General features: G+C 39.4%; 1 protein-coding gene across 6 annotated transcripts in view; it reads left to right on the forward strand.

The window, feature by feature from the left end:
* tle2b (TLE family member 2, transcriptional corepressor b) overlaps window positions 1–26138 on the forward strand; it is an 87773-nt gene that overhangs the window by 19462 nt on the left and 42173 nt on the right. For all 6 annotated transcript variants that reach the window (XM_067597097.1, XM_067597098.1, XM_067597093.1 and 3 more), the window contains 2 exons: window positions 1197–1260; window positions 19294–19338. In XM_067597097.1, coding sequence (XP_067453198.1) covers window positions 1197–1260; window positions 19294–19338 — 109 coding nt within the window. The remainder of the gene's footprint in view (window positions 1–1196; window positions 1261–19293; window positions 19339–26138) is intronic.

Consider the following 26138-nt stretch of genomic DNA (forward strand, 5'->3'; position numbering starts at 1 on the left):
TCTGTAAGGCATCAACTTTTCCTAAATCTACTGTATATTTTGCCTCCTTTGTAAGACATATACATTTAATTAGGGAAATCATTAAGGCATATTGTCTTTTACCTATATGCACCATATAACTTAGAATACATTAGATGTATGTTCAGTGCAGTGTATTTCCAGTTTCTCCTTTTGATGTTAAAAAGTAAAACAAATATATTTTATCTTCTCATCACATTTTTGTACAGTATAACTGGAGTCGTGGATATTATACTTAAAATCAAACTGAATGTAATACTGTAGCACGCAGGTCTTCTTTATATTTTACAACTGGAGGTCACTAATGGTCACACTATCATATGGCTGATCAGAAGTGACCTTGGCTGAGAGAGATAAACCATCATAGGTTAAAACATACAGTCTGTTGCTCACACCTCAGTGGGCAGGCTGAACAGCCTGCTGTGATACAACAACATTACTGTACTACAAGGCTTTGGACTAATGGATCTCAGCGACATAAACACAAAGATGCAAACAGCTACAAATATCTTTCATGTGCACCATTAATGGCTACATGATTAGTGCCATTACAGTCCACACATTGCAGCCAACCACCAGGATGACACTATATCTTCTCATTATAAAAAACTATCTGCCATATCTGTTAGTCAATATCAAGCTCAGCATCAGCTTGTCTGAATATTGGTCAGATAAAAATAGTAAAAGCGGAAAGACTTTTCCATCCCAACACCTAAACAGTTCAGACAGTCCAGAACAAAACTATGTGCAGGCAAGATCACACGTCATCATCAGTGATTATGCATTTGAAAATAACCAAACCCAGAACTTACGCAAGATCAACTAAAAATGCTACAGAGAGCCTCCCACCAAAACATCAGATGTACACAACCGGACTCGCTCACACACACTGTACTGTACAGCCAGTGTGATGAATTGCAATAGTGTGAAAGACACACCCTACTGGCTGTTGCTGAAGGTGATATTTTTCTGTGTCCCTTTTAGCAGTAATAGGTAGCCGGACCGTATGGCTAGAAATAGTTTTTTCGTATCCTTACACGGCCTTAAACTGTGTTTGACCTCTGTAATACCTAAGTCCTGTGAATATTATAATTTATTTCAGTGGATGCAAACAAACCATTTAATCTGTGTATGTGTGTGTGTGTGTGTGTGTGTGTCCTTTTTTCGTCCTTGTGCAGCCTGAAGCTGGAGTGTGAGAAGCTGGCCAGTGAGAAGACTGAGATGCAGAGGCACTACATCATGGTGAGTCCAATCAGACCTTTACCAGAGCTCAACAGTGATTTGTCAGTCTGACTTGGCCACTCAGAAACTCTGAGAAGAGTCTGATGGGTTCCTATATAGGAATTATAATCAGGAGAGTTGTATCTGTGCTTTGATTAGATGGACCGATGTTGTTTAGTGTTTATGTCATTCAGGAGTTAATTCTCTGTTTGTCTGCCTGCTTCACTGTTTTCTTTTTTTTTTCCTTCACACTTTTTCTGTCTTTCAGTCTCCTCTCTGTATCAATTTATATTCTCATTTCATTTACATTAATAGCTTGTTTACGTAACAAAAATAATAAAGCAATAAACCCATTATACATTTTCAAAACTAATAAACAGTTTACACATTCAAATCATATTGAAATAGTAAAATCTGACGTCTAATGCCTTGACAAGATGCATATTTCTAATATCTGGTAATTAATTACTTTGAAAAACATGTTATATGTTGTGTAATAGTAGAACACAGTTTTAAATTTCCACAATGTAGTTACAGAAACCTTAACTTTAGTTTTTCTTTCTCTGTGTTTCTCGTGCACTATTTCTTTTGCTCTCTCACGCCTCTCTCCAAAATGTACTTTTCTCTCTTTTCTCTTTTCCATATCTCTCCCCATTTTTCCTCCAAACCATCACACCCTCTATCTTGCTCAGTTTCTTTCTTTGTCTCTTCTTCCCCTCTCTGTTTTTTTTTTTTTCTCTCTCATGCGCTAACAGCCTGAGCTCCCTCTGTGTCGGTGTGTTTGTGCGACTAAAGGCTCACATGTATCGTAAGCCCTCGTCTGTGGTACAAAACCCACACAGAGCCGACCAGAATACGATATGCACCATCTGCTAAGCTGCTCGCATTTCATAAACCTGGGAGAGCAGGCAGGATCAGGGCCGTAAGCTAGATAGACACAAAGATGGATAGACAGAAAATGAGAGAGAGAGACAGAGAGAGAGAAGCAGACAGGCAGATAGACCGACAAATAGACTGAGTGTGTGAGAAAAGCAAGCAGGCAGACGGGGTAAATGGCAGACAGACAAATAGATATAGAAGTGCACCGACAGACAGGCAGAAGATAAACACACACACACACACACACACACACACACACACACACACACACACACACAGTGGATACAGCAAAAACACATTCTTTTATTCTACACTTTCACACATATAGATCCTTGTCCTCCTTTCCTTACAAAGACCTTCCATTAAACATATTGATTCCTAAGCACTTAACATTATTTTAATTCCTGCAATAGCTTATAATGTAAATGCCAAACAGTATCAAATCCTGTCAAAATGTCACAACAGTATTTCTCCAAATAGAATACATGTAATGAAACAAATTGTCGGATATTGCTATAGAATATTGTGTATTTAATAATAACTGATGCTAATGATAGGACTGTCTAAGATTGTAGTAGTTATTCTGATGAATAATAGCAGTTAAAGAGAGACTGCATATATTTTCTCTTGTGAATGAAAAGCCGAATTCATAAGCAATAAAACTCAATTCTTGGTCTGGTATGACCAGAGGCTAATGTTAGAAAATGTTTGGTAGATATTGCCAAATGTTTGGTGATTATATTAATATAACTGATATCATTAAGCCAGTTTTTTTTTTTTGATTTTATGTATCTTTTCTAACTGTGCCATTTCCCAGTAATTATCAGTGGCTGCTGTTCATCACAAGTTACATACTCCTGCTTTAAAATTAATAGTTATTCTGTATTCTTATGCTTGAGTTACGACATAATCTCCTTATTCAGTTTGTCATATTTTCTGGATTTGTTTCATTCTCAACTCAATACATGGACCTTTTTATGACATTTTGAAATTATTACATTTTCTGGCAGTTGCATAAACACGATACAACTTGACATAAATCACATACTGAATAACAACAGATTCATTCAAGTGCACAGCCAAAAACTTGTTGAGGTTTTGTTAAGTATCCTAAACTACCCAAACACAAACCCTCAACTGGTCCTTTAAAAACATAAGAACTTGCCAGACTAACCTCATTTCATAAAAATATCCTCACTGTTCTACAACTCAAACTGTTTCTCAAAGGGAGGGGGAGAAATACAAGAAGATACATGTGCACATAAATATCACACAGTGCAGAACACACACAAAGAAAAACCTCTGAAAACCACACACTTTTCAAAAACACCCACTTCCCTAATCTCAGGCACTCCCCATTTTAGCTGTGGTTTCACAGAATTGCTGTGTCGAACAAACCGCCCAGACAAACATCCACCTTCAACATCGCAAATCCTCGCCCCCCTGTTTTATACAATAGGAGTGGTGGCGTGCCAGCATGGATGCAGCTCTCTGTCTCTCCAAAGACAGGGCCATAGGATGGCATTTGATCGAACTTTGCACATATTAAATGTCACGGCCTTTGTGACCGTTGCACCATTGGTGAACTAAGTAGGGGGGGCACAAGAGTATCCTCTGCTATATGTTTAACACTAGGCCTCAACAGGTCCCTACGGCATTGACGGGGCTGCAGAGCAGGAGGTCAGAGGGCTGCAGATGACATATCTATATAGGTTAGCATGGCACATGGTCAGCACTCCAGGCTATATTATTTGAACCAGGACTCACTGTGGTGTTGTGGATGGCTAACACAGTGCTATGCTACTTCATAGGGATGGTTCAGAAATGAGAGGGAGGGAGAGAAAATGAGAGGGAGGGGAGAGAAAGAGAGGCTCAAAGGGAAAGATAGCTTTAGAGAAAAAGGGCTCAGAGAGTGTCAGACAGAAAAAAAAACAGGGAGCTGCTGAGGGAGGGAGGGAAGATACAAAGGGAGGCAGAGATAAAGAGAATAAAAGAGGAGAGGGAGAGAGTGATAGAGGCAGGAGAGAGATACAGAGAGAAAGGGGAAAGAGAGTGAGAGAGAGAAAAAAAAATGCTGAAAAGGAATGAGAGAGAAGAAATGAGAAAGAGAGATACCAGGGGACAGAATTGCAGAGAGGAGAGATGGCGGGTGAAAAAAAAAAAAAAAGATGCTGTGAAGGGATGAAATGGAGAGAGAGAAAGAGAGAGAAAAGAGAATATGCAACACAGAGCGCAGGAGAAAGAGATAGTGATGTGTGTGTGTGTGTGTGTGTGTGTGTGTGTGTGTGTGGTGGTGGTGGTGGTGGGGGGGAGGGCGTGAAATGAAAGAAAGAGAGATAGAAAGAGAGAGAGAGGGGGCACGCACAGACACGTAAATAATGTGAAGCAACAACGGACTCGCTGCGCCCACAGAGGAGATAACCCAGAAGGCTATATTTAGCTCGTTAGGCCTGTCATCCACACTGAGGCCTGTTTCCACAGGCTGGGGCTCTGCTCACTACGCTGCACTGCTCCTGCCTTTACTATTCATCAGTTTTAAGCTCTTTAAATACAAGAGTGAGGGGTTGGAAAGTAGGGAGATGGTTATACAGGGTGATACTAGGGCTGACGTATATGGCATTTTTCATGAACTTAAACATTTTAACACTCAAGACGACATGACAAATGAGAAAATGTGCTTTTCTCTGTAAGGTGGCAATCTTTGATTTTTTTTACCTTGGTAAACTGCAGTCATCATGCAGGTGTTTTCACATAGTGATCTTTAGTGATCATATCACAATCAAACAGCATCTTCAACACTATGACATCTTCATCTTTGGATTTTCTGTTGAGAAAGTTTGAGTTGTTTTTGTTTGGGTAGCCTTTCACATGATAATGTGCTTGCCATTAATTATTCTTGTATATATCCTGAATAAACCAGTGTATCTGCAGGAAATGTGAACTGTTTCAAAGTGGAACTGAACCACCAAGACAAGAAATGTCAAGATAGTTGCAGTACAGATGATTCCAGAAATGCAAAAACTTTTTAAAATATCAATTTAAAACAAACTGTTTGTAGTATTTATTTTATTTACATGTTTATACTTTTATTCAGTTTTCTATTAAGTGTCTGGGAAATACAGTTTTCACACTTACATTTTTTTCCCCATATTTATGGTCTCCAGACTGCTGGAAATCATTAAATGAGATAATAGTACTTTTTGAAAATGTATGCAATACATTTTGCCATTTGAGAGGATGCGACTCTAACATGCTAAAAGTGAAAGTATATGCCAATAATTGCAACAAGACTGTATTTGCTGAAAAGCTCTTATACACCAGCCACCAAGTTTTAAAAGAAGGTGTTAGTTTTACCTCCTTATGGCATGAAACTTTTCAAAGTCGGGAAGTTTGTTTTTCCTCACATTTACTACTTAAATTCTATAGCTGGCAGTGGTTAAGTTTTACACTTCACGCTTGGAGAGATGATGATGCCATAACCCTTTCAAATTGCTTCTGTCTGTGGAGTGTAGCTGCGGTAAAACGGCGCAGCCAGGTTTGGATATACTGTAATGTATTTGTATGTTTGGCAGACCCACTCTCTGTAGCTTTTTGGATGGAGTATATGTTTTATGCTGGCTGCTCTAGCTGACTGGCTCATCTCTTTGTATATGTAGAGAGACACTGGCAACGTGCAACTTCAGTGGTAGCTGCAAACACACACCCACAAACATCAAGTCACACACACTGAGTGTCTGTGGGTGTTTTGCTTTTCTCCGGCTGTTGTATTTATAATTCATGGTTCTCAGATTTCACCGCTCTCCTGGAATTCCACTGTGTATTTTTAAATAAGGTTGCATTGTAGCCCTGGCTAATCAGGGGGGCGTAGACGTGTCGGTCACATGCGTACACAAAGTGCAAGCAAGACTCCTGTCTGGAGAGCTGCGTTCACCCTTGCTGGCTTGAGGTTGAATCTCGCAAAGAGCAGACACACAAGCACGAGGCTCGCTGGAATGTGAAAGAAGGGGAGATAAAACAGTTGTCTTGCATCATAAAGCCCTGCAAAGTCACTATTTTAATCCAAACAGACATTCTTATCAATTTCTCTCTTCTTTCCCTTACTGCATACATGTAGTGGCCTAAAATGTAGAAACGTCTAATGACTGACGGGTTTAAAATCAGTGAACTGTATGTTATAGTTCAATTGCTTTTCAGCTTTTTTTCTTTTTTTAGGATCAAATCTCTTCAGAAACCTCTTTTTTTCCAGTGTCTAGACTGTTCTGCAGCCTTCTTCTCATTCCTACTGTCAAACACAAGACAAAACTCTTACAGAGGATTGGACTGCCCAGCCCCCTTTAATATAAAGTATAAAGAAGACACGTCTACTGGAGGGTGACAGCTCGCAGTAGGGAATCACATTAGGTGGCCTCTCCATTGCTTTGTTTGTGTGTGTGTGTGTGTTACAGTGAGATATAGAGGCTCTGCAGGGGTCCGGTGTTAATGAATGGCTATGCTGTTGGCAAGAGACAAAATATTGTTGCATCAAATTTCACAATAGAAAAAAACGGAGAGATGAAAGATGTGATATTAAATTTATATCTTTTTGTTTTGGTTATGGATGCATTTGTGTGCTGTGAGATGATTTTTATTGAAAATTTGAACTACTGTTCAAACATGGGGAAAAAAATTAAATATCTAATTTTTAAGGATCTGACCAAAATTCAAAATCTAAATGTCGCTGCTGTATAAACTATAAAGCAGTGAATGACGAATCATAACACCAAACTTTAATAAAGGTAAGGCTGTTTTCTTTCATTTAAAAATGCAGCTGCTAGACAGAAGCATTACCACAGAAATAAACCTTAAGTCACCTGTTAGTAGTCTGATAATCAGATTTAGTTTACCCCTCAAATTGCTGAACAAATCAGAGATGGAGGCTCTGTCGTACATCCGTGGCTGTGATTCAGAGGTGTGACCTGTTTGCTTGTCTTTCAAGTGAGGACACAAAACTGTGCAAATAAAATGAACAAAATCCATTTTATAATGTATTGTAGGATTACGTGAGGTGTGTTTAAATTACTGAATGATACTTGTTACTTATTCGCTCAAACTAGATTTTTTTGAAAAAGTGACAGCACTAGTGGACAAAAATGCCATTGTAAAAGGCTTGTTTACTCTTATTATTTATATTGGATGTTTGCACAACCTGTAATAAGCACCTGGAGGTATTCACATACCAGTTCGCTGTGTAAATCTGATCAAAAAAAGTGTTAAGACTACCAGACTAACCTTGGTTTGAAGACTAACCCGAGCTAAGCCACCAGACTCTATAACGTTAAGCTTCCTGCTGTTCATAGTAATTGTCTTAATAACTTCCCCTTCCTGAAAGACTTTTTACTTTGAGCCTCATGCAGAAGGTGTTGTCATTGTACCAACAGCATACAAATCTAAATTGGTAGTCTAACACATTAATATTATGATTTAACATAAAAAAAAAATCTCATTTTCTTCTCTTTCTTAAAGAAATACGTCAATAGTCTAGATAAATTAACTATAGTAGCAAAAATTCTCAAATATAATTGTTTAATATATATATATTAATACTGACAAGGGATTGATTTCAATATTACACAACAAGTTCCTTAAAAATGTGGACAATTTTTATGTTTATTTTGTGGGAATGTTGAATCTTGAAGCCCTTATCGGGATTATATCGTGGTCTCATTGTTTTGTCTCCTGCCTGCCATGTGGTCATTTGTTGGAACATTGTGAGCATGTGTGTATTTTGCGGTGTGTGTGCGTGTGTGTCATTCGTTCAGTACAGCCCCTCAGGCATAGATGGACTCTGTGTGTGTGTGTGTGTGTGTGTGTGTGTGTGTGTGTGTGTGGATTAATGCAGTGCTCTCAGCCTCTTACTCCACTCCCAGCTCATCTGTCTGATTCAGGATGACACACTGTGTTCTCTTCAGCAACATTACAGTCACAGACTGCTTGAGAAAGAGGGAAGGGAGAGAGGAGGAGGAGGGGGGGTTAGAGAAAGGAAGAAGAGATAAAAAAAAATGAAGAGAGAGAAAAGAAGTAATAAGGGAAGTGAAGAGAGAGATGGAAAAAGAAAAGGAGTGCGAGCAAAACAGACAGAGATGAAAGAAATATGAGAGAGAGAGAGGGCACAAGGGCATTGGCAAAGAGAGCAGAAAAAAGTAAAAAAAAAAAAACAGAACGACATTGTCAAAGAGGGAGGAAAGAAAGGGAGGAGAAACATAAAGAGAAAAAAGGTGCATTTTTGTGTATGAGTATTATAGAGCAAAGGAGATGGAGGAGGGGGTGGATAGGCAGAGGAGATGAAGAGAAATACCAAGAAGGGGAGAAAGAAAATAAATAAGACTGATGGAAGATATCAGGAAGGAAGAGGGCAGAATTTGATTTGAGATTGCTTCTCACTAAGCTAAACGTTGCTCTGCCATCCGATAGTAGGAGTTGGCCAGGGGATTTAAGCGGGGCCAGATGTAGGGAAGGATTGAGTCTGTTTTAAGAGTCTTAAACCTGTCTGAACTGTCTGGAGCTGCAGAAAACAAGCAGGACAGGAGTTTCCATAAAGATGGACCCATACATGTGTGTTTATAGATATGAAGCCCCTCAAATTCAAGGTCAGTTGTATCCAGTTGTTGTGTTGGCTTTCCCTCTGATGAAACTGGCTGCAAGAGAAGCTGCAGTGAGGCTGAATGTCTGCCGTGACTGATTTAGTCGTCACCCGCTGACAGGACACAATGGAGAAGTCAGAGCCTGCTAACCTAACCTCTGATGTGGGTTAGCACAGTGTGCTAATAAATGTTTTAACATCGGTGGTGTGTGTGTGTGTGTGTGTGTGTGTGTGTGTGTGTGTGTGTGTGTGTGTGTGTGTGTGTGTGTGTGTGTGTGTGTGTGTGAGTGTGGGCGGGCAGATGAAAGAGACAAGCTCACCCGAGAGACAGCGATGAACAATGCTTTTGTTAAGGTTTTTACACACACACACACACACAAAACACACACAAATAATACATGCAGGAGTAAACCCAAGCTGCATTCACACACATGTAAGCAGCACACACACACACAAACATACTGTGTGAATACAAACACGCTGTAAAGCCACACATGCATGATGATAGTGGCACACACACGTACACACACACACACACACACACACTGAATGTCCCATTTACATAAATCACCTTGGATTAGACCCACTTCCTAAAGCTCGTTTTAAAGTCTGCCAGTGTTCTTTGCAAAATGCATAGAAGAGAGAGAGTCTGGCATCGTCGTCTGACACTTTCTCAACACCATGGGGGTGGAGGGAAGGAGGGGGGAACGAAAGAGCAAACACTCCCTGAAGAATGGAAGAGTGGAAAGAGGAGGGAAACACGAGAGTGAGAGAAGCAAGAAACAGAAAGAGAGGGAGAGAGAGAGCAGCTCGTTGAGAGAAGTGCAGGAATGCTTTTTGTCTGTCTTGCCCTGATGATGACAGTACAGTGTGTATGTTATTAGTGGCAGATAGACGTTAGATATGGGCTATGTTCAGAAGAGTGGAACGTTACAGTGCGATCAGATAAACAAGAATTATACTGCAACCTCATTTATCTAAAGTATCCTGCTGAACTAACATAACAAGCCAAACAGCTGGCAAAAATGGATCAGGCTTAAACTGGAAATTGAAATGAATTTAAAGCTGCAGAGATTTGATTCCCCTCAATTATGAGCTTTTCTCTCTTTCAAATAGAGTTGCAAATATTGTACATATAAGTCTTCCAAAGTTTTAAAAGGTGCACAACTCAACCCACATTTACTATTATAAATATATGGTCATTTTAATATTACATGATGTTTAAAGAGCATAATTATCTCTTCATCATAGACTTTTGGTAGAACGTCATTTATATGGAGAAATTTACTCCAGTGTCTACATCATGATACTTAGATTTATTCTAAACATTGTGGACTACTTATTTGTGCCAATGCTGATATTAGGCTACTGCAAAAAGAAGTATATAAACAACTATAACCCAAGTAAAATTTCTCTTTAAAGTCCTTTCCAGAGCTCTGGAATAGTTTGTAATATCAGTTGTCAAAACTTTGAACACAGTAAACACTTCACACTGTTGCAAATTACTGTCAAGGAGAAAAGGTTTACATCTCAGCATTTTTAAAATGTATCTGGGTATTTACTAAGACTACAGATGTAAATGGGCCCATTTGCAGTTCATCTGATTTATATAAAGTGTCCCTAAATAAGATCTGATGCCAAGCTGTTTTGACACATGTTGTGCATGTCGTGTAAGTAATGGACATTATTACAAGAGAAGACAATTTTAGAACCGCAGGTGTGCATTCTGCACGATGAAGGCTGTTTGTGAGAAAATATTAGATAGTCTGATGTTGTCAGCTTTAACGAAAAGATTAGTGACTGATTTACTTTTGCTAAAACATTTCCTTTCATTAGATGATTTCTGTAAACGGATAAAAAATAATATAACTGCAGGAAACCCAAAGGTAACTTCATAATGGATCGATAGGTTCACAATTTTTCAAGTCTGTCTTAAAAAACAATCAGGTGCCCAAATGAACACTGCTGTAATCATTCCTTCTGTTCATACTGACCATTAAAAGATCCCCTTCAAATGCATGAATGATGGGGGCCAAAAGCCACAGTCATTTTGTGCAAAAATGCATTTGAAAGTTTATCTAAAACTTACATTGGACTTCAGCAGTCTGAGTTAGTCATATCAAGTGGATATTTTCCACCTTTGGGCCCCCATCACTTACATTGAAAGTGCATTATGAAGGGATCTTTTAATGGCCAGTATGAACAGGACGAATGATTATGGCGAGGAAAACCTATTTCAGTGTTCATTTGGCCACCTGATTATTGTTTTAAGACAGATGTGAAAAACTGTCAACCAGTCTGTGGCTCTCACTCACTGTTTCAATCTGGCTGTAGTATCTCACCCTCCATGTGTGTCTGATGAACAGCGCTGCAGATGCTTTTCCCAGACGCTTAATTTCAGACGCAGTTTCCTCTGCCACAGTGGTCATTCAGCAGTTATAAATCAGGTGCTGCGGCTGTGTATATAAATTTCCATTGCTTCCTCACATATTTTGCGCCTCCAAACAGGAACCACTTTTTTTCCATTTTTTTGCACAAAATCCCATTGTGGTCCTTTAGTAAATAAGGACAAACACAATTTGACTGTTAAGCACCGTAAAAAGGGCTGCAAATCCTTAGTAAATATCCCCCTGGCTGTTGTCATCGATATACATACTGTATATGTACACGTATGGTCATGTATGAATGCAAATATATAGTCTGTTCAGGTATCCAAGAACACATTTTTACTTGGCATTGACATGCATTTTTATTTCACATTTTAGTTGACAAAAAATGTAGCCAAACACACCGATACAGTATACACACACGTTTTTTTTTCTCTGCTCTCTGGGTGGGCAGTGTTGGGTGTTCTTGGTAAGCAACGTCAGCCAGTTGGCTTCGTGCCCCTCTGCCAGGCTTAGTCTTCAGCACACACACACACACACACACACACACACACACACACACACACACACACACACACATCACCCACATGCGCCTTTAAATCTGCTGCACACACATACACAAAATCCACATAGACAAGAGATCTTACAGTACATTGCAGAATGAAAACGCAGTGACACAACAGAGGGATTATATAAGGCAGAAGGCAATGGGTGGTGGTGGGGGCGGGGGTGGGGGGGGGTGCAGTTAAGAAAGGATGAACCTATTAAAAAACTGACTACAACAGAAAAAAACACACATACTGTAGCACTGCAATTTCAGTTGTACACACAGGGCAGTTATTGCTATACTGCAGTCAAGACCACACTCATAGTACAGCTGTCACTACTGGATGACACACACAAGACAATATTACAGTTTAGCCTATTATGTATTCATATTTAGGCCTGTGGACTATATTTGAACATGTTGGTGTCTTTAAGATAAACAAGACAAAAAATTGTGTTTTACAAGCAGGGAACAATATTGCTAACTGTTACAATACTACAGTTACACATTCACAGACTACAAAGCACAGTTGTTTCTGCTCTACAGTCCAGACCAGACTCCCATAGAGCGTTGTCACCAGAGTGCTGTGCAGACTGCACAAATAGTACAATAGTCACTTCACTGCTGTCTAGCCTACACCCACAGGACAACTATTAGTACATTTCAGTCACTTAGTCTTCTCCTTTCTGCCTATTTAAAGGAAACCCTGACTGGTCCTATTAATTGTGGAAATTAAATGTTTGTATGGTTCACATTTCTAGCCACTTATATAACACTGTAACTGAGTGATATTGACACTGACTCAGTCGTTTGTGGCTCTTGTCCAGATTATTCAATCACGTCTCTGCTTCTTGTCACCTTTTGGTTTAACGCTGCTCTCTGTATGAGAACCACCGTTCCTCTTTAGACTGAATGACTCAGCCTTAAGTCCTGGCAAATGAGCGACCTTCTAAATTGTTGTGAGCGCTCCTGAAGGTGACACTGTTCTGTGAAACCTTACTGCAGGGAAGTGAGCACAGAGGAAATGATCCTACAGAGACCAATAAACTATCACAATCTAATATTTATTGTTATCAGCAAAAGGTTCAGCTCTCTGGTGGCAGTACAATGAGGGCCATTACCACATAACAGAGAGAATAACCTTCTGGTAATTGTATGTTTCAAGTGGATGAAATGCATAGCTTTAATTTCGCCACAGATCTTAAGCTTAAAAGGAAAAAGGTAATTCGCACATTCTGTGTTCATGTCTTTTCCAATTCTGACTGGCTGGCAGTGTGGGAAAAAGTATTCAGACCCTTTACTTTACTGAAAGGGGACATATTATGCACATTTCAAGTTCTATATTCTTAATCTGGGGATATACTGGAATATCTTTACATGATTTAAAGCTCAAAAAACTCCATTATTTATTTTATACTGGCTCTTTATGCAGCCCCTCAGTTCAGCCTCTGTCTGAAACAGCCAGTTTTAGCTCCTGTCTCTTAAGGCCCCCCTCCCGAGGAACCCACTCTGTTCTGATTGGCCAGCTGCCCCTTGGCAGACATCGGCCGGCTGTGGAGGCCACATAAACAAACCATGCAGCAAACTGTAGTAGTAGGATTTCACTTCTTTTTCTTGTTCTTTACTCGAAATGTCAACTTCTCAAATACATCTGTGTGTGCACATCATGTTCGAGCTGAAAGTTGATCCGAAATATGAGAGTGGACAGCGCAAACAACGCATGAAAAAACCTTAACACAACTTAAGCAGCAACCTTAGCAACCAAGGATACGGAACAGACGGCCGTTTATGGGCAAGCATTGGTAGAAATTGCAGGGGGCATTTCTACATACATGAATTTCAATGACAAGTTTTGGAACTGTGACCATGTTAAACATAAATATCTGACATCATAACGGTATTAAAATAATAGAAAACCAGAAAAACATAATATATAATATAATATTGTCAGAAAAAATGTACTTAAAGTTTCAAATACTCAATATGCAGAGTGGCTACTTTTAGAGTTATATTATTAAGTATATTTTATCAATGGATTTTAATTATTTTTGTGTTAATGTGTAAGAAGCATTTTATTATTGTTGCTGGTGTTTTCATCTGTAGCTGCCACACACTGAAATTAAGATACTCAAGTTATTTCAATACCTTAATAAATATATAAGTAAATGAATGTAAATAAATATATCTTAAAATATGTTTTTGGGGGGGGGGGCATTTTTGCCTTTAATCGACAGCTGATAGTGGAGAAGTAGACAGGAAACAAAGGGGAGAGAGAGAGATGACAGAGAGAGGTATGACATGCAACAAGGGTCCCCAGGCGGAGTCAAACCAGGGACATTGCAGTTATGTAGCATGCGCTGTATCTTAAGAAGTCAATGTAACATTAATTGTAGCTTTTCACTTGCCTTTTGCCTTGGATTTTTGAGAACCTGAAAGATACTTAGCTGGAGAAAAACTTCCTTCTTTAATGACTGTTGAATGCACTCACATGAATGACATTTTTAATTAAACAGGCTCAATGAAACTTGACAGAACTGAACCGAAACACTTTTCTTTTCAGTCCACTGATTCTCACACGCACTCCTGGATCAAGGCTCCTTAACTTTTACAGCTGCTAACCCAAACCTGCTTGCTTTCCCCTCTGACATAACAGAGAAGCATTCCCATCATATCTTTTATTACATTCCTTTCCATAATGTCGTGCTTGTTATATACAGTCAGCTGCTTCATTTTAGTCCAGAGTGGAAAGCTTTTCCTGAGGCCGGCAGCTGAAGTGAGCTGTGTTGTTACTTGCAAGGTTGTATTCAAATAGTAGGGCCCTGGTTGGAGCACTCTTAGCTGTTAGTGTAGTGGGGGGAAAAAGTGAGATACTAAATGAAAAGAGGATGCTGGAGAGGAGAGAATGAAAGAGGAGGGAGTGAATGACAGAGGTGGAGAGACTGATGGAAGAGATGGGGGGAGAATTAATAAGGAGAGACAGACAGGAATTGAGTTGAAAAGATGGGGAGGGGTGAGGAGAGGTGTAATGATGGAGAGGTGAAGAGAGAGGCTGATGAGAGATGGAGAGAGAGAAGGAGAGAGAACAAAGAGGGATGTCACATGTCTTTCATGTTGAGAGGGCTGGAGGAGAGGCAGACATGGAAACACAAAGAGCTAGCTCAAGTATGTTTGTGTGTGTGTGTGTGCTTTAATGTACGTGTGTGTTTTCAGGTGAGTGTGTGCATACTTGTGTGAAGTGTGTGTGTGTGTGTGTGTGTGTGTGTGTGTGTGTGTGTGTGTGTGTGTGTGTGTGTGTGTGTGTGTGTGTGTGTGTGTGTGTGTGTGTGTGTGTGTGTGTGAGCATTTTTACATGTGAAAGAGATTCCAAGAATGATTGCGTATGTTTTTGTGTACATGAAAACCCATTTTTGTGCCCGTCTGTCCATGAGAGACATAAAAAAAGAGCTAAATACACAGCAGCTCAACACGGGGGGGGGGTGGAGAATGGAGAAGATATAGATATAGTACTCCACAAGGACGAGAGAGAAAAAAAATATATAAAGCGAGGGAGTGAAGTAGAAAATGGCAATAGATAGGGAGCATGAAATAGAGAGAGAACATAAAGGAGAATGATGATTGATAGAAATGACTAAAAGGAAAAAGAATGAGAGAGCAGAGGAGACTGGGTGTAAAGGACAGAGACGAAAATGAAAAACAAGGGCAGATAAAAGAGAGAGAGAGAGTAATGGGGAGAGGAGAGAAGGAAAGGAGGTTTGAAAAAAAGTGAAAGATAGGATAATTGGCAAGAAAGACAGAAAAGGTGCTGACAGGAGAGTGTGAGAGAGAATTCACCAGGGGAAGAAGGTGACAAAGAAAGAGGATGACAACAGAGGCAAAACAGTGCAAAGATGGCTAGATAGATAGATACAGTAGATAGATATATGCCCTGTCATGTCTGAGACAGCAGCACTTCCTGCTACAGTGCAGTCTGTAAAGACGAAGGCATCCTCCAAAAGAAATAACAAAATGTTTAGTATGTCATTGCTTTCCATAACGACCCATATGAATTTTGTCTGATCTGAAGGTCATATTCACAAGGCGAGTTATTCTGTCACAAAAATGACTTGTTGTATGTCTGTCACCACTATGGTTAAAGGGTATGGTTGCTGATTTTCTGTTTTTTTCTAATTGTCAAAAAATCTCATGTGCAGAGCCAAACCAACAAGGAATCGATCCTACTTACAAGCATTGTGCTTGTATCCAAAGCTTTATATATTGTATTCTTCTGTGCCGTAGACCTCCGTTGTTGTCCAAAAACTATTAAAATTAGTGAGCCACACCGTTGTCCTGGGTGATTTGTTTCTTTGTCTTGAAGAGTTTAGGCACAGTAGTTTGTTTAGACATGACTCCAAAGAGTAATAACAGTGATGACATTTTCCGTCTCAGGAGAATAGTTCCATGTACGACAGATGTCACTGCACATGCAGGGGAACGCGGTTCTGTTTACAGACCTTCACTAGCTTGGTGTGCTACATATGACAACCTCTTGACTTTATACTGAAGTTCTTTATCAATGTACAATGTCAAAAGTCAATGTCAAAGTCAAGAGGTTGACACTCAGGGTATCTACCGATACACAGTAGCAATAACTCTTTTTTTCCCCCAATCAATATCTGTATCCCTCGTTGTGTGGAAGTCACTGGAATCATTTTCATGTAAGCTAACATGAAGCCAGGGTTAGCTCTGCAGCTAAAAACTGAGTTAGCGTGGTTGTATGGAAGTAACTGATAGCAGAAACACAACGTTTTAAAATTACATTAACAAAGAAACTATTAAATGTGGATTGGTTACGTTATGGTCGATATCCAACACTTATATATATATCGTTGCTGATACTGATTCAGGGTATCATATTGGTGCAACCCTATAGACATTTGACCAAATGACCAATTCTGTCTCTTGTCTTGTAGGAAGTTCTCTACCGAATAACACTCCATGTACTAAGAAACACCAAGAATTCCACTCACTTTTGTACCGAAACAAAATTTAACATTTATTTGGGGAAAAACTGACATTTTCATTAGAGCAGAAAAATATGTTAGAGCAGGTCACAACCTGAGGGAAAACCTGCTGAGCTTCCTCAAAATCTGTATCCTCTTTTTGATTTTTATTGTATCTATTTTCTTATACAGTTGTCCCCATTTCATTACATTACATTACATTACATTACACTACATTGCACTATTAAACTAAATTTCATCTTATCATATGCATTCTTTTGTTTTTTATTAATGATTTGTCTGCAAAATGATGTTTTTCTTTCATTATAGTATACTATTTAGTACAGTCATGTGGTTGCATAGTGTAGTGTTTTTAATGTTGCACAGTCTAAATATCATAGTAATGAGCAAACCATTTATTATCTTTTTTACATTCTAAATTATATACTTAGTGTAAAATTGCACAACGTGCCTTTGTCATGCTGTAATAACGTTCATGGCAGTAAAGCGAATTTGAATTTAGATAGGTACAGACAGACAAAGATAGCAAGTGAGTAAAATGAGACAGGGAATAGAGAGATAGACTGAAATGGAGAGTGAAAGAACATCTGACAGCTAGAAAGAGAAGGAGGAGAATAACTAGAGAGAGAAGGAGGAGAGAGAGAAAAGACGGACTGACAGCCTCTGAAAGATAGAGATAGGAGTGAGAGGGAGGGAGGGACTGAATGAGGTAGGGAATAAATGTAGAGAAGGAAGAGAGCAATAGAGTGAAAATGAGCAAGAAAATACAGAGAGGAAGAGAGAGTCGTGTCTCGCTCTCATCAGTCAGAGCGTTGCTCATCCGGCGGCAGAGGCTGCCTTTGTCACCATGACGGATCCTCGCTGTCTGTATGCCACTCGCCACCAACACCATTACAGCACATTACCGATGTACACACACACACACACGCACGGAAACACACACAGAGGAGTGAGAACGGCACATTTAGCAAGCACACGCACACATGCAGAGATGGTAGCAGAAGGTATTTAGTGAGCACACACACACACAAACACAGGTATGTTTGTTGTGCTGATGGCTCATATAACTTGGCATTCAGAGACTCACAAAATACACATGCACATTCAGATAGGAGCATGACATTGCTTATGACCCTTTTACACCTGCTATAAATGTGCAGTCTGTAGTTGGATAAAATGGTGCGTCCAGTTCAAGGGAAGCGTTGTGGTTTTAGGGCCTTTGCAGAGAAAGCAGCTGTCTTTAGGTTTTCAGCCGGTTTGCTTGAGACAGCAGGAAGTGGCAGAGTTACGTGACTTTTCAACTTCTTGGATGAATTTTTTATTAAAGGGTAACTTTCAAGTCTATGTTAATAAATACTCACTTGCCTACATGTACAATGAAATAGTTTTTTTTTACGGCAAGGCAGTTTTATTTATATAGCATATTTCATTACAGGTAAACTCAGTACGCTTTAATTTACAGTGCATACAGCAACAAGTGATCACAAGTTATGGTAAAGAAAATGCATGCAAGACTGACAACCACCCACCCTCCAAAAGACACTGACAAACCACACAACCATCCCACACACATGCAACACACACACACACACACACATGCTTACAAACGAATACACAATAATGAATCATAAGCCTGAGAAAATAGAAGTGAAGTGAAGTTTACTTTGGAAAGTGGACACAGTTGTGACAGATCTATTGGTCACTGTAATCATCACTTTTGTTCATACTGGCTGTTAAGAGATCAATTCTTGGCTCAACTCAGGCTGTAAAAAGACTAACTTTGTAAAAATACTCACTTGATTTTACTCAGGCACATAAAGCCTCATATTAGCTTTGGCTGAATTTTGGAATACATTGTTGCACAGGTTGAGGACTGTGAATTTTGTCCAGCATCTCTTACATCGGAGTCATGCTAGGAAGGAATGTGGTCTGACCTATTCAATAGCATTTCGTTTGCAATCTTTTCTGCGTGCATTTATATTACACTTTGAATCAACATGTGTTTTTCTTTGTCCAGACAACATATTCAGATACAGATCACATGTTAATCCCAGTTGTAAATAGTGTCTTTACGTATCCTTCATTATGGACACACACCAAGCAAAACTCATCACAAAAACACGCAGACATGCACTGTTCAGACACATGGTGCACAGTGTTCTTAACAAGCAGTCACAGAGTCAGGCTCATTATTCTGGCCTCTATACATAGGTGTTCGTAGAAACACAAACACAGAGGGCAGCAAAACAACAAGCAGCAAACAAACATCCAAAGTCATGCTTACACACACACACACACACACACACACAAGCACAAACACAAACACACATGCTGAGACAGTGATCGCACATTACTCACACCAAGACATAAATACCTCATTATACAGAGACACACAGACACACACACACACCCTCACTTGTACTATATACACACATGCTCTTTCCTTCCCATCTTCTCACTCTTTCTTTTCTTTCTTTCATTAAACCAGGCTGACAAACAGCAGCATATGCACCGACGCTGAGCAACAGCTGTTCAATGGGAGATATTGTGTAATAATGAATGTTAATGTGTGCTGTGAATAAAATGCTAACGAAACTCTGTCACTTGTGTTTGTCTCTACAGTACTATGAGATGTCCTATGGTCTTAACATTGAGATGCACAAGCAGGTAAGAGAGACTGTATTTGGTATGTTTTGTTTTTTTTGGTTGGATTGCTGCTGGTGTACTTGGAGGCTGTGCATAGGTGTGTGTGTGTGTGTGTGTCACTTTTTGTGTAGAAGTTGCATTTATTGAGTGGGCGAGAGGAGGTGAATGTGTTATTTTGCACACTCAAAGATTGTATGCCAGTGTGTTTTGTGTAGGTGGGTGTATATTTTAATGTAACTCTTTTATGTACTGTATGTACACTACGTAACCGGTGCTCTTGCATATATGTAAATGAGGTGGATAGATTACTAGAAACACCTTTGAATATATTACAGTCATGCAACATCAACCATATTGAGTCAACACACACAAACAACAAGTAGAATAATAAATAATGTAGTATTTAGTCCAGAGCTGTTGTGTTGCATTACATTACATTCTACAGGTGACTCTATTTTTCTGGTCACTCAGTGTTTTCTGCTTAGTAGGATAAGCAGGATCTGTTGCAGCTTAAATTATTGTGTAACGATGATCAGCAAGGAAAATAAAATATCCTTTTTCCTTTGTACTTAAAAAAGGATAAATGAATAAGGCGGTGGAATTAAAAGCATTTTTGTTAAACAGGTAGACTAATAATGACTGAGCAAGTGCAACAAGTGGTTTCAACATTGAGCAACGGATTTATTAGTTTCAGAAAGGGTCACCGCACAACACTGCAGTTTACCTCTGTATGCCTCTGTATGGAACACAAAGCCAAGTACCTGCACTGTGGCATGAAAAGCATAATTATGATGTCACTATTGACTAAATGTTTATTTATGTCTCCTCTCTGGTTATTAACAAGCAAAACAAGCTGTAGATTGCTGCTCTAGGTGAGAGAAGAAACAATTATGTGAACGAGGAAATAAAACTGTTTAACAGTAGCACAACAGCAATCATCCTGGCTGGTAACCATAGAAATGTTAAATGTATGTTTTACAGGACCGAGGTTAACTGTCACTCGATGTCCACAAAGTTTAGCTGTTATCTGCTGCATATAGGCTAGTTAGTACTGGGATGTGAAATCACCCACTGGTTCTTCTAAACAATGTAAAGATCAAATTCCAGATGAAAGGCAATAAAAGAAGGTCAGGGAAAATTGCACATTATTTCCAGTTATCCTGGCAGGGATCCAGTATTCTTGAATGAAGATGTGTCTGATGAGCAGGGTTTGCTCTCAGGAGCCAGTGACTGCTTGTCTCCACACTTGCTGCTAATTTGCTGTCTGGGTCACATTGCAGAAAAGGAAGACAGTCAAATTGCAGACAGAAAGACAGGCAGAGAGTCAGATAAATGTCCAGACAGACAGACAGACAGGCAGACAGACAGACAGACAGATAGCAGACATGAGGTCTGTTCTGCTGTGCTGACACAGCTCCATGCAGATAGACAGAATCATTATCCAGTAGAATGGCATCTTCCTTTAAGGTGACTGCCCGAGTCTCCCTCACTGTCTCTATCTTCATGTCATGCTAACTCGCTCTCTGCAGTGGAGTTGCGGACTGTCACGGAAGACAAGGGTTTTTTTTTCTCATTTCACAATGAAGTCCCAGCATGCCCGACATATTGCATTTAGAAAGCAACTCATTGTTTGAAACATTCCCTGAAAACGCCTTCAAATGAAAGCTTCTGCACTCTGCACTTTAACCTCATAATCACTGTGTCATTTCATGATCAAGGTAATTACAGCACAGAGACATCAAACAGTGGGTTTCTGTCCAAATACTTGGAGTGCAGTGTACATACTTTAATACTCCAGACTCCACTACTGGCTGATTTTATGTCCCATGCTTGAAATTATGGCTAATCAGTCTGATGATCGGGGGATATTTTAACTGATTGGCATCAGCTACAGCATATTAAACTCTAATCTAGATCCTTTGTTGATTGTAACATGTGTTCTAGGTGAAGCATCAAAAATGATACTCTATAACACATAGCTTGTGACGCACCTATGCAGATCACTGTGTCAGGAACATGTCATCATACCCATATGGCTCCAGTCTGCCTGTGTGTTCAGTGGAATTTCTTTTGTGACACAACATAAATTCTCAATTATGTTTGAAGCTGAGATTGTGTGAAAGTGTCCCTTCTGCTCTTTTGGGTTCGTTCAAATCCAAATTTCATCACAGCCTCTGACCCAAGACATGAACCACATTCAAAAGCAAGAAAACTCCAAAGGGACTTTATTTTGGAATTGTTGCACTGGTTAAAAAAGACTTATGTGCACAATAAAACTGACTGATGGGTGGGATGGATTGATTCCCGGACTCTGCAGCAGACACAAGTATTGACAGAGCAATAAGGGGGAGAGAGAGAAAACAGACAAATTGAGAGAGAGACCAGAGAAGAAATAGTAGAATTTTGGAAAAGCTACTTTAAAAGCTTTAAAAGCTGTCAGTCATTTCATGCTGACAGAAGTTGAACTATAAAGTAAAGATACTGATTTATACAGTTTTCTTACTTTATTTCAAGCTTGTGTGAAAGAGTAGTGTAAGAAATGTCAATACCTGTTACCACTGATGAACTGTCAATTAAGATAAAATGGCACTATATTATTCCCCAACAAGGTCATTCAAAATTTAAAAGATACTTAAAACAAGTGAAGCACCAATTCAGTAAATGAAATTGCTTTCTTCTCCAAAAAAGTAATTAGGATTTGCAGTTTTGGTTCAGAATATCAAAAATTCTTATATGCCACTAAAATACTCTTCATTTTTAAACTTTGTTGAGCTAAACCACCAAGCAAAATGCAGTGAAAGTTGTACTTTAAGTACAAGAAGAGAAACTTTTACTCATAGTGAAAAGGAACAAAGAGGAAGAGAGAACTGAGGAGAGACATACAAAGAAAGAAAAAGAGAGAGATGGCTGCTTGGCAGCAGAGCTGGGCTGAACTGGACTGTCAGCTATTGTCGCCAAAAAGGAGAAATGGACTGGGGTGCTGGCTGCACCTCTGAGAGATGGAGAGACGAGGAGGAGGGAGAGGAAGAGGGGGAGGACGAGGGGGATAGGTGGGGAAGCTGACAGAGGGAGGCCAAGGAGGGGAGAGTGTGGAAAATAGGAAGAGAGGAAGGAGAGAGGAGAAGAAGAGATACGATGACAGGAGACCAAAGAGCTACAGTCAGGAGAATGAAAGTAAAAGAGAGAGAAATAAATGAAGAAGGAGAAGGGTTGGTGTCAGGAACTATATTGAACAAAGCTTTAAGAAGAGAGAGCCAGGGGAATATGAAGAAAGGAGAGAAAAGGTAGAAAAAGTAAATGTTTGAGCAATGAGGAGAAAAAGAGCATATGTGGGGAAAAAAAATGATCCAGAAAGAAAAACAAGAGAGCAGGTAAAAAGGGATAACAGAGGAGTTGGTAGGAGAGCCAGGGAGAAAGAAATGTGAGGTAGATAATGAAAGAGAACTTACAGTATCACAGATAGAAAAGGAAATAGAGAAGCAGAAATTGACAGAAATAGTATAAAAAGAAGAAGGTAGGAGCAGTGAAACAGACAGAGAGAGAGAGAGAGAGGGGGGTGACAGGAGAGAGCGTGATAGAATATAAAATGAAGGAACTGGTATAAAAAGGATATCAAAAAGAGTGATTGAAAAAAGAGATAGCATGAGGAATTTGAGAGAAAGAGAGTGGACAAGGATAAAGCACAAAGAGGCAGGTTGTAGAAAAGGAGGACATTACAAAGGAGGAGTAGAAGATAGAAGAGTGAGTGGGATAGTTTGAAAAAAAAAAAAGAGCAAGATAATTTAAAAAGCGGGGACTCTGAAGATATAAAAGACTGCAAGAAAAAGAGAGAGCACGGTAGAGAAAAAGCAGTTAAGAGAGTGAGGGAGATAGAGAAACAGAAAAAAAAAACCTGAAAGATGGCGGGGGAGAGCTAATGTTGGAAAAAGTGTGAGAGCAGGGATGAGAGGAAAAGAGGGATAGAGATTAATTGAACGGATGAAAGAGGAGAGGGTAAACAGGAAGGATGAAGCTTTAGAAGAGACAGATAAAGACCTCAGAGAACAGATGAGAGGGGGGAAAAAAAGAGATGGAGATGAAAATGAGAGCCAAGAAAAGGAAAGCAATGGAGGGAAAAGGAAAGAAAGGGGGAGGGCAGTCGGAGAAAGAGGGAGAGATAGAAGAGACATCAAGGAAGGGAGGGGAGCTTTGAGCCCGCTCTGAGAAATAATGAATCATGAATAGATTTAACAGTATCTGCTCTTATTTCCTCTCCTCCTCTTCTCCCCCCCCCCAGCTTCCTCCTAACATCCTGTCGAGATCACTGCTATTGCCTCCCTCTCCCCTCACTGTCTCTTTCTCTAGCTCACCCTCTGTCATTATCAGTGGCAGGGCCATCTCATGTCCCGGCATTAATTGAGCTGTAACAGTCATCTCGTGCCTTCCTACCCTTCCTTTTAGTCTCTTCTGCTTTTTCATCTCTCTCTCTCTCTCGCTCGCTCTCTCTTTCACTCTTTAAATTTCACACTTGCTCTTTATCTTCCCCCTCTCCTCCCTCGCCTTTTTTTACTATCTTGATCTTTTCTTGTTTCCTCTCTATTTATTCCCTTCTTCTCTTCTTCTCTCTGTCTCTTTCTCAGATGATTGTATCTGAACTATATGAAGGCACAGGAAAGATAGCATCTCCCCCCCCTCCGCCTCCTCTAAGCTGTATGGGATACAGTGACACACACGCACATGCATGCACACGCCATCACATTATCTCACTTGGTTCACTTCCATTATCATATCATATCATATATATATATTTATATATATATATATATGTACTAGCTGTATCCCCAGGAGGAGAGAGGGAGGCTATAAGGACTTTACACTGCTCTCTGTGGTTGTTCTATATTCATTGATATAGCACTTCTGGGGCCTGGGTAGTTATTGCCTGTATCACCCCCTATGTGCAGACACACATGTATATTCAGTGACTCTGTAATTCAGACAGATACTGTGGACTCACAGTGGTTGGCAGAGGGCAGCTTATAGGTATGATGATGTGCTGTACATGTTGTACTGTAAGGTGTGTGATGAATGGATTAATGCTGCTGATGTATGGACAGTAGGAGGATAACAGGATGATGGCAGGAGGTGCAAATGAATAGAAGCTTTGTTGGACTTGTGTCCAGCCAGAGGCAGCCTGGGAAAATATGAAAATGTAGAAGGCAGGAAGTGAATAAGATATTCCTTTCCTTCCATCAGCAGTTAACTTCAAAGGCCCATTAAGCAAAATACGCAGCCCACAACTGCTCAGTGATAGTAAGAAGGCAACAACCACAGAAGCACTAATGATCTAACAGCTGAACATCCTTATCTATGATCCACGTGCATTTTTTGGTGCCTTTCAGGTTCAAGGTTCATTTTAATTGTCATTATATAATGCAGGATTGCACAATGAAATTCAGTCATAGCCCTCTCCGAACTACACACATTGACAATGTATTCACAAATATTAAAATATTTTAAAATTCAACAAAGTATGTAAAAGTAGCACTGAAGAAGAAATTTCAAAAAGAAAAAAAATGTATTATATTAACAAGGAATATACAGTTATATTTACCTTCCCATTCACTTGAATGAGAAAGTGTATGTATACTGGTTGTATATATAACGACAAGTTTTTACATATGTGCAAATTAAATATAATATGCCAGTTACAGTGCAATTAAAAAGTTGGGAGTGGAGTAGTGGGAGTATAGTGCAAAGGTAATGGTATATAAATTAATTTTGAAAAAACAAAAGAGAACTCGATCAAAAGGGACCCAAGGATGTTCAGTCCCTGTCCTAACGGACCCGTAGATAATTAGACCCAATCAAAAGTATGGTCTTTTAACAGACCCAAAGAAACACTGACACTGATGTGCCACCAATTAACAAGCAGCCCCATTAAATAAGAGTAGCAGTGGATGTAATTTTTGTTCACTCTTTCTGTCTATTCTGTGATGGCTTGGATCCACTAGCCTGACAAGTCCTAGATCCAGTTTTGGTTACTTATGAAAATCTCTAATTTAAGAAGTTTGTTGATAAAAATATGAGATGATCTCACTCTAAATATGGTTATGGAAACCAATGTATTTACCTTGACAGTTTTAGGGACAAGGATTTGTATTCCAACTCAAATATTTTATTCTGACTGATTTCAATTACAACAGACCTTCTAGATAAGATAAAAATGCTTTTGCAATCTCTACAGTTAAAGCCCCTAGGCACCAATAGTTCACCCGCACAGCTGTTTTCACTTATGTTGCCTGATTAAACTTCTTCTCAAGACTGTGTCGTGTATAATTGGTATTGATGCATTTAAGTTTTGTAACATCACATAATTCCCAGCATAGCTCCACCCAGCTTCAATGTAACTAGAGGTCTAATCAGAAAGAATAATTGAAAACACCTGTGTAAAACTGAAACTGTAACCGCAAACATACCAAACTACAGTATAATAGATTTTTGGTTATGATTAAGTGCACACAGGAAGCATATTATTTTCGATTACTAAATACCAATAAATTCATAACTTTAACTTTACATTACCGGTTGACCTTAGCTGGCCAATGAATGAACTGTGTAGTATTTTGATGGTAGCGAGTGCTTTGCTCTCTATGGGACTGCATCTTTTACAGTAACGTTGAATGCTATTAAGCAGTAAACGTGTTTACTTACAGTTTGTATGTGCAGGTATGACACACACTATTTTACACACTGACCTTGCAAACTGAAATTACCTCAGACTTGTAACATATCTTTTTCCTCTACCTTGTAGTGAATTTTAACATGTGTGCATATACAGTACT

The sequence above is a fragment of the Thunnus thynnus genome, chromosome 8 (genome assembly GCF_963924715.1).
Source record: "Thunnus thynnus chromosome 8, fThuThy2.1, whole genome shotgun sequence".
NCBI lineage: Eukaryota > Metazoa > Chordata > Actinopteri > Scombriformes > Scombridae > Thunnus > Thunnus thynnus.